At 32.0% G+C, this 9,710-nt stretch overlaps 1 protein-coding gene across 1 annotated transcript; it reads left to right on the top strand.

Moving 5' to 3' along the window:
- Positions 1-1,102: 1,102 nt before the first annotated feature.
- On the top strand, positions 1,103-8,103 carry LOC128174086 (multiple epidermal growth factor-like domains protein 11). The gene is made up of 7 exons (XM_052839723.1): positions 1,103-1,329; positions 2,308-2,562; positions 4,867-5,004; positions 5,811-5,951; positions 6,261-6,395; positions 7,760-7,894; positions 8,075-8,103. Exons 1-7 carry the CDS (start codon positions 1,137-1,139, stop codon positions 8,101-8,103), a joined length of 1,026 nt encoding a protein of 341 aa, XP_052695683.1. The 5' UTR covers positions 1,103-1,136.
- Positions 8,104-9,710: the final 1,607 nt, after the last annotated feature.

Below are 9,710 nucleotides of genomic sequence, written 5' to 3'. Positions count from 1 at the left end.
TTTTATTAACATTGCAAATAATGATAAGCTTTATATCTCGCTTATAATTCAAAACAGAGCACTCAAATTCTGGTTGCCTTTCAAATGCTCTTCTTAAGCATTGTAGACAAAAAATTTGGGAACAATTTTTTTGACTTAAATCTTGACCATGCTCCTTTAAATCAAATATAGACCGTGATACTTTAAGGTATTTTTCATGAGTCCTTTATTATGAAGATGCTCCTTTCTGCCTCATGCTGTTATAAGCAGTATTGATAGCGTTAATTTTATGCAATCAGGTCCAATAGTGACACAACCCGGAAGTAAAACATGAACACTTTCCTCATACCGCATACATTTTGACAAAGGATGAGATCGTATATTAAAGTAGAGGTTGTTCTTCTGCAGCTTATGGTCACAGGAGCGTCATATTTTGGTAAGCTTTACAATTTTTAAATCAAAGTGTGTGTTTAAAAATAAATATATTTAATTATTCGTTCATTGATTTGTCAAAATGTAATATTTATTTGTTCACTTGTTAATCATGATTTATATAATTTTTGCTCTCGAAAGGGACAATAAACTTGCTATGTCTGAATAGTTAGTAAATATTTTTTTATACCGAAAACTTTATATGTGATATATAGATTTTCTTAATGGTAAACGATTAAAGTAATCGGACTTTCAATTTAACGTAGCGACTCGATTTACATAAGAGGAGTTCCAAGTTTAAAAACGAGGGAAATCGAATGGCTCCGGTGAATAGTTTTGATGACTATTCACCAGATAGCTCGGAAACTATTCACGATTGTATAAATGTATAACAACATTCGTTTTAATGTTACATAAAATATTCAAAGACATATATTAAATATTAATATTTTCATGTAATGTGCAGTGCAAATGTGTAAGCAAAATGCACTGTCTTCACCCATTACATCAGACAACATCAAAATGCATTTATACCGAATGTTATATTACCTATAGAATTTTCATGGACCTAATCGAAACGAAGTCAATAACCATCTTTTTGTTCTGCATTACAGACTTTGATTAGTACATGCAGGTATATATAGTTGAAGCATGTTTTTTGATATGAATATTTTGCTGTTTCAGTTAATCTAGTTTTCGAACAAGGGTTAAAAGGAAATGCCACAATGGGTGCAGATCCTGATCAATCAGCCTGGAACGCCAATAAAGCTATAGATGGCAATCCATCACAGGACTACAAATCAAACTCCTGTGCTATAACAGATGTTGAAGGAAACCGTAATACTTCTATATGGTGGAATGTGTGGTTACAAAAACAATTCAACGTAGCATATCTTGAAATATATTTCAGATCTGACAGTGAGTTTACAAAGATTATTTTGATATTAGTTCATAAACGAATTCATATATATATATACATTTGCAAATATTCTTCCTTATATCAACCTTCAGAGCAGCGATAGCGTTCAATTCGTTATGTTATTTGCAATTATGTTTCTTTACATAAACCTCCAGAATAGCAAGCACATTCAATTCTGTGTAAACTATTTCATAACGTCACAATGATAATCGCACGCGTCTATCGCTTTACGCTTGGATTATTGTAAACATAAAATTTCGGTAATTTTGTACGTTCTGAACAATTTGCCAATCTCGTACATATAAGAATTTTAAAAAGTTCAACAGGATATATATATATAAACTTGGTTAGTACATGATCAATTTTTTTAAAAAAGCCCTTTGGACATCACATGATTTTATTACGAGACCAACCAAGTTAATGATAAACTTTTAAAATTGCAAAGTACAATCATTGCCACACACGCTTATCTTATGTGTAGCCCTCCGAGCTGAGGGCTTTTTAGAATATTTGTTCATGCATTAATTAAGTTCACACCTCGGTATATTTTTTTTTTACTTGTATATTTTTCCTTAAGTAGGCCTATATCGTAAAACATTACTTGCTGAACCTAAAAAAACGACCCGCATCAAGTGTGAGTCTGCTTGTGATTGCGTTTCAATATTGTACATCTTTACGTCATTCTATGAAAGACGGGCCTTTTATTCTGATTTTAGTCGTCGAGAATCAAATACTAAGAAATAAAATTATTTTCTTCCATTGTTATACGAGTAAAGCATAGGTTAAAATGCAATTCATTCAAATAAAAAAAAACCAAGTATTCAAAGCTAAAATAAAAAAAAATTCATTCAATTTTATTACATTTGTTTAGTCGTATGCGTTCAATGAGTTTCAACCTTATTTATCTTAATCATTAGTTAATGAAGTATTTACTTATTCCGGTTTGTTATTATCAACAATAACCATTTACTTTCAAGAATATGCAAGATCAGCTGGATTTTCTGTTTACACGTATGTCCCGCAGGATTTTAATCCACTGCAAGATCCTAAACATCTTGTATATCATCAGGATCCCAAGTCTGGATGTCCAACGTCTGTTATGAATGTAACCGTCAACAACGTAACACAAGGGATCGCATTTATCAACACACGTCCACCGGAATATATATCTACCTGTCCAAATGATAACACTATGTATACTGGGATAGAAATATGTGAAGTTAAAGTCATGGGTCAGTTTTGTATAAATGCTAAAATCTTTATTTTTTTCGTATCTTTTTTTTTATTTGTTTTATCCTTAAAGTTGTTCATCATATATAGGACAAGGGGATATAAAACATGAACTTTTTTAAAATAACAAGCTGGCAGTGAATTGTATGTATTATATAATCGTTACTTTATAGATATAGTATTTCATACTTGTACATACTGTATCATATACACCCATCTAGAACCATACACTTATATACATAACAATATGTGCAAAATAGCTTGCATATTTTTTTTTAAATTGCACCACTAATAATTATAAATCTGGAATTCATTTTATTTCTAAGGTCTTCCATTTCCAACTGGATATTTTTTTTTTGCTTTCGTACTGCTTTTTTTTTTTATATTTCTACACATCGTATCTAGTTAAAGTCTTACGTTCTAAGCGTAGACCTTACTGTTTTCGCACTCTTAATTTTTTTTCTCAAATTTTGGGCACGCGACCTCTCGGAAACATTTCAAACGTTCTCAAAACTTTTCCACAAAAAATTAGAATTGATCTTAACTTTCTAGGTTTATGAAATTTTCGTTGACATCATTTCCGATATTGTATTTTTATGACCTGTGCACAACTAATCATACAAATTGTTCGAGACATGACTTTGAAATTGTCATGAAAGGTAGACTATAGATTGAAGATATGCACTGTTTAGTTGTTTTACGCCACTGGTGCCATTTCTTTGAGTTCGCCTTGGCACGAAAACTGGGTATTGATTTTTAATCAAAACTGTCATACGTTTTTATATGTATTTTCTTAAGTTGATATTTTGTTAAGACATACATAACAAAAATGGTAGAGTATTAAAAGTTCTTTCCACCAAAATGAAAAAGGGGATGACATTTTTAATTAGGGTCGAAGAGACTCGAAAGTTCTATTTCCAATAAATATTAAACGATCAAGATTTTGGTATGTAAAAAAGAAAAGCTTATGACCGTTATAATAGTTGTTTGAAAAAAAACAACCCAGATATTGGCACGCCCATTTATGACGTTATAACAGTTTGTTTTTTGACCCAATTTCTCTAGAGAAGGAATCATATTCTGTTAAACATTGTAAATGGAAAAAATGCCTGCATGAATGATGTTAACTGATTTCACTAATTATAACACCGATTTGTGTCCCCTTAAGGATTCTATACGGGTCGCCCTTAAAATATTCAATCATTTATATTTAATTATTGAACAACAATTTTAGATAGATGTAGGACAAAACATGTGTGTATTCTGGAGACCTTCGTATGATATCATGAAAAAGTGGCAAGCCTCTTTAATTTGGGGCCAAGAGACTCAAAAATCTATTACAAAAACGATCAAGATTTTGTAATACATTATGGAAGCACAGTTGTTGATCGTAACAATATATGTGTGGTGAAATCATTGCCCACTCATTTATTACGTAATTGGACATTTTTGGGGATTAAAGTCAGCTTTAACTTTGACCCAGTGTATACATGCGGTATAGAGCAATGTACTTATTGTAAACTGACCATTACACTTTTATAACATTCGAGCAGCCCTCATGTTTACGATCATTGTTGACATCTTTACCAATTGAATCAATACATGTATACTAATAAATATTTAGATCATACTTTTTGTGTATTATGTGATGGACACATTGTATTCAAAACGTTGAATTTCAATAAATATCAAATAAACTTCTAAGTGTTAGTAAACAACATTAAAGGCACACTTTAAATCTTTATAATGCTGCTCTACGCGAATCAAATTTTGTTGATCACTAAAAAAAATTACTAAAGATTCCTAAGCAAAAACATAATCGAGACCATGTCCCTTCAAGAGTATAAGAATGTAAAACAAAAATCCTTTTTAGCACTGTCGTAGACTTTAGAACCTATTATGGCACAAGACACATGTTGAGAACTTGTAGTATATGACTTCGACACCAGTCCAACATATTGATATGCCCACTTGTCACAAGACTGTGATTTTGTCTGCTTTTGGCTTTCCCTTATTTTTTATTGTTTGGTTCAGTTTCGTTAAATTTCGTTTGTTCGAATTTTTTTGAAGTTAACAACACCATTGCTACTTCCAAACAATACTTTAGAACTACCAAAATTTGTATTAGAATTAAAATTTAAGAAAAATAATAAAGGTCATTTTTTGCTGATAAAATCTCGTAAAGCTACTATGCATAATAAACGGAAAATGCAAGCAATGAATCAATATGAGTCGATATTAGAACTTGATTTTCATTTTCACCTTCATTTTCAAAAATATTAATATTAAACTGTTTACATTTGTAGGTTGTGACTCCATTAGATATTCACCCAGCTGCGAACTACTGTGTCCAGATAAATGTAAAAACCATCACTGTGACGCATTTAATGGATCCTGTATTCATGGATGCTCTGATCCAAACGCTCTCACAATTGACTGCATTGGTATTTTTTTAATTACAAAAGACCAATCTTGAATGCGTTTTATGTTACATAAATAAATCTTTGATATTCACAATTTGGAGACAAAATGTGTACCAAATCAAATTGAAATATATCTTATCCTTTATAAGCCAACTTTTTTACATCGACTTTGATTTTTTTAAATTTTACCTGTTATTAATTTGTTTGCAACGATTATTAATCGCGATAATGGAAACCACAATACCATAGTATTAGTCTAAGGTATTAAAAAGAAATTTAACAACGTCAATGCCACATATACAGCACTCGGAAATCAGTTACAAAATATTTCTAAAGATAGAATATACACACTATCTATAAACTATCTATAAATAAAATTATACCAATTCTTTTTTTTAAAAAGTGTCTTTTGCAAACCTTTTACAAAAAATCGTGATATATTTTTTTTAATTTTTATTTTGCGCAGCTAGTTATTTCGGAATAGTAATACCGTACATGTATATATATATATATATATATATATATATATATATATATATATATATATATATATATATATATATATATATATATATATATATATATATATATATATATATATATATACCACTTTTTCCATAAAGAAACAAATCATGACATATTACTTTTGACCTAATATCCCACTCAGTTGTTACTTCAATCTCACTCGAATTTTTGAAATATCGAAATGTTTAGGGTTAAAAGGAGGGGGGTATGTATAACAAGGTGTATAAATTTATGCAAATCATTTAATACAGTTCACAATTTATTAGATATTTGCTTTGTGAATTGATGTTTATATATTACAGTATGCCCTAATGGAACATTCATATTAAACAAATCGTGTGTAGACTGTCCTGGTCATTGTAAAGATGGAGAACATTGCAATAAGTTGACGGGGATGTGTGATAACGGATGTGCTAATCACTGGAATGGAACTTTCTGCAATAGTATGCATCAATATTTCATTTAATCTATGTCAACAATTCCAATTATTTCATAATATGTATTTAATGTTGTATATTTGTTCTAGGAAACCGCACACGACACGCTTTTCAGTGAGATTCCGTTATCGAAAAATCTAGAGTCATTTGCACATATTTAAAAATTTATTATCAATCAAATAATCGAGCAATCTGAACAAAATAAAAAATATTCTTTTGGGAAAATGTTAAATTCTTTATTTATTCAATATCTTTTTAATTGTATGCCTTGTGTTGTATATCAGCAATAAATATTAATACATCTATTTGTTTTAGTTTGCTCCGATCACTACTACGGCACTGACTGTAACACTCCATGTGGACACTGTAAAAACAACGGCGTGTGTGACAAAAGGACTGGTTCCTGTCCTAATGGGTGTCAGAATCACTGGCAGGGAGAGAGGTGTGAGGGTAAGTGTGAAATACTGTAAGAATCCAAATTGTAATGAGAGAGATACGGGCTTCGTGGGGCTTGACACATTCATAGAGGTCTTAGTATAACAAACACTTTCATATGTCATGTAACTGCAACAATGTACCTCGCTACAATTTGTTTGATCTAATTTTACGGAGATGGCTACAATACTGGAGGATCTCAGTAATGGAGTGCAGCTGAAATTTATCTGAAAAGATCCTTTTCTGTTATATTTCGTTTCAATGAAATTATTGTTTAAATCATGCAAAACCAAAATACATGTAAATTGTATATAGATCAAAACTAAATCCAACATGTTTACTAGTCGTCATTTTCTTCAGCCATGGAAAGTCCGCGAAATATGATAGAGGATAAGCTTGGAGTTTGAAATAACCGACCCCATACGTTAAGAAGTACTTCTTAATGACGTTGGATGCTGCATGTCATGCAGTTGAGCTATTGCAATTAGACTTCCTCCGTCGTCGTGCGTAGTGTGTTGTGCATAGTGCGTTTACATTTTTATTACATTTTTAACATTTTCTTACAAACTGCATACCCAATTGTTATAATTTTTGTGTAAAGCATCTCTATGGTTAGAGAAACATAATTTGTAAAATTCATAGCTCGACATGTACCACCACGGAGCGCTATTGGCGGGGCGAAATATTCAAAAAGTAGAAATTTTCAAAAATCTTCTTTACTTCAACACATGTGGGGAAAAAACTACATGCATGATAATGACGTCCATGAAGGCCTCTACCTACAGTGTGAAATGTATTGCCTCTTGGGTGCGGATTGAGGCCCTAGGATGGGGCTTATACATGTATGGCTAACTAGTAAAAGTGCAATAATTCTTAGAAGATCTCGTCTACTCCCATATGTAGTTGAGAAAAACTAAATGCATGGTGATGATGCCCATGAAGCTCTTTACCAAAATTGTGAAATTTGTGGTCCCTGGATCAGGGTTAAGAGTGGCCAAATTGGCTACATCTTGAAATTCCAAAACAATTTGGTATTCCAAATAATGCTGGAAAAGATTACAAACGGTATAATTGGAACAAAGAGAAACAATCCTGCATTTTTCAACTTATAGATTGGAATATTGAAGAGTCAGCTAGCGATCCAAGACATTGTAATGTTGGTTAGAAAGATAAATAATGTTGATTTACCGGAGAGTTGGTTCAAAATGGTGCAGCAATTGTTTAGAAATATCTCTATTGTTTATGGAGATGAAGCAGAAGTTTTCTGATATGATGGAAATAATAAACTATTCAAAAATTTGAAACTATTTAATAGTTATTATTTACTATCCCCTCGGTTGTACATCAGCAATGACTTTTATTACATGTAATTGTTTTAGTTTGCTCCGATCACTACTACGGCACTGACTGTAACACTCCGTGTGGACACTGTATAAACAATGGCGTGTGTGACAAAGGGACTGGCCGATGTCATGGTGGGTGTTCGATTCACTGGGAGGGAGAGGGGTGTGACGGTAAGTATGAAATACTGTGGGCACCCAAATTGTATTGAGACAGATACTGGTTTTGTAGGGCTTGACAATTTCATAGAGTTGTCAGCATAAAAAACACTTTTATTAAACCCAAAACACATCACATGTCATGTTACTGCAACAATGTAGTCCCCTTTAATTTGTTTATCTAATTTTACTAAGATGGCTACAATTCCGTAGAATCTCTGTAATTGTGAAAATTAATTTAGTGCAGCTGAAATTTATTTGAAAAGACCCTTTTCTGTTAAATCGGATATGGTTCAAAACCAGATCCAACACATCAGCACGTTTACTAGTCATTTTCATCAGCCATAGACATTCTCACAAAATCTGATAGAAGATACGCTAAGATTTTAAAATGTCCCTCCTCATATGCTGAGACGTACATCTTAAGGACATTGGATGCAGCATTTCATGCAATTGACCTATTGTAATTAGTCTTCTTCCATCGTCTTGCATGGTGCGTGAACAGTTTTACATTTTAAACATTTTCTTAAAAACTGCATAACCAATTTTTACTATCTTTTGGTGTAAAGCATTTCGTTGGTAAGAGAAACTTAAATTGTGAAATCCATGGCTCTACCACCCCGAAGCGCTATTGGATGGGCGAAATATCTAAAAAAAAAAATAGAAATTTTCAAAAATAGTTCAACACATATGGGGAAAACTAAATACATAGTATTGACGTCCATTGAGGGCTCTATCTAAATTGTTTAATACATGGCCCCTTGGTCTTAGAAGATCTTCTCTTCTCTTATATATATATTTAAGAAAACCAAAATGAATTGTGATGATGTCCATGAAGCTCTCTACCGAAATTGTGAATTTCGTGGTTCCTGGATCAGGGTTCAGAGTGGGGCCAATTTGGTCATATATTGAAATTTTAAAAACAATCCTGTAATTGAAATCATGCCGAATAAGATCACAGAATGTAAATTGGAACAAAGAGAAACAATCGTACATTTTTCAGCTAATGAACTGGAATTTTAAGAGTGAACTAGTGATCCAAGACAGTGCAATGCTGGTGAGACAGATGAAGACTGATGATTTACCGGGGTGTTTTTTGAAGAATGTGCAGACATAGTTCAGAAATATCCGCACTGTTTCCGCAGACCAAGTAGAAAGTGTCTGATATGGTGGAAATCATAAACCATTTGAGATTTGAAAATAAAAAAGCATGCTTACGTGTAGGCAATGCATTGATTGAATAGAAGTGTCGATTCCGCAGGTGCGGGTTGCTTTTGTAGTTTGTTGGTTTGTCATTTCTTATATACATAATTAAGTGTGCACAAGTAAATTTAACAATGAACATAAACAAAAAGTAGTGATCAATAAGGAAAATATCAACAAAACCGGCATGATCCTTCAATGATGGCTACCGTCATAATCCGCATGTATCATCAGATTAAGCATGTTATTGTTTATACATAATAAATTAAGCGATTTGATTTATCGTAAAAAGTACGTAAACGAAACTAAATTATTGTTAATGATCATCAGTGCGTAAAATAAAGGAAATTTAGCCAAAGCGTCTTATCTATAAATTTGACTCTTGCATTTTCATGATTATTTTGTGCAACCCTTGATTTTTCTTAGGATGCTTATGGTTTTCACGGACCGATCAATAAAATGGTTAAAACTGTATCAGGTAGATTTTAGTCCTGTCAGTTTCTGTACAGCTGTGAATTACAATCTATTTTTGTAAGAAATAGAGTTAATCATGAAAATATATTGTCATCTATTGAGTATGATTCCCTTTATTTCTTTCTGAAACATAATTAATTCATAGCTCTATGTA

The sequence above is a fragment of the Crassostrea angulata genome, chromosome 2 (assembly GCF_025612915.1).
Source record: "Crassostrea angulata isolate pt1a10 chromosome 2, ASM2561291v2, whole genome shotgun sequence".
NCBI classification, from domain to species: domain Eukaryota; kingdom Metazoa; phylum Mollusca; class Bivalvia; order Ostreida; family Ostreidae; genus Magallana; species Magallana angulata.
The sequence above is the reverse complement of the archived record's forward strand: the minus strand, read 5'-3'. Positions and strand labels throughout refer to the sequence as shown.

What these genes read in the sequence shown, in the direction of transcription:
- LOC128174086 (XM_052839723.1), top strand. Translation starts at nt 1,137, where the DNA reads ATGGGTGCAGATCCTGATCAATCAGCCTGGAACGCCAATAAAGCTATA. An exon ending in AATATATTTCAGATCTGACA is followed by an intron (nt 1,330 to 2,307) that starts GTGAGTTTACAA and finishes TTTACTTTCAAG; the next exon opens with AATATGCAAGATCAGCTGGA. An exon ending in TCTCACAATTGACTGCATTG is followed by an intron (nt 5,005 to 5,810) that starts GTATTTTTTTAA and finishes TATATATTACAG; the next exon opens with TATGCCCTAATGGAACATTC.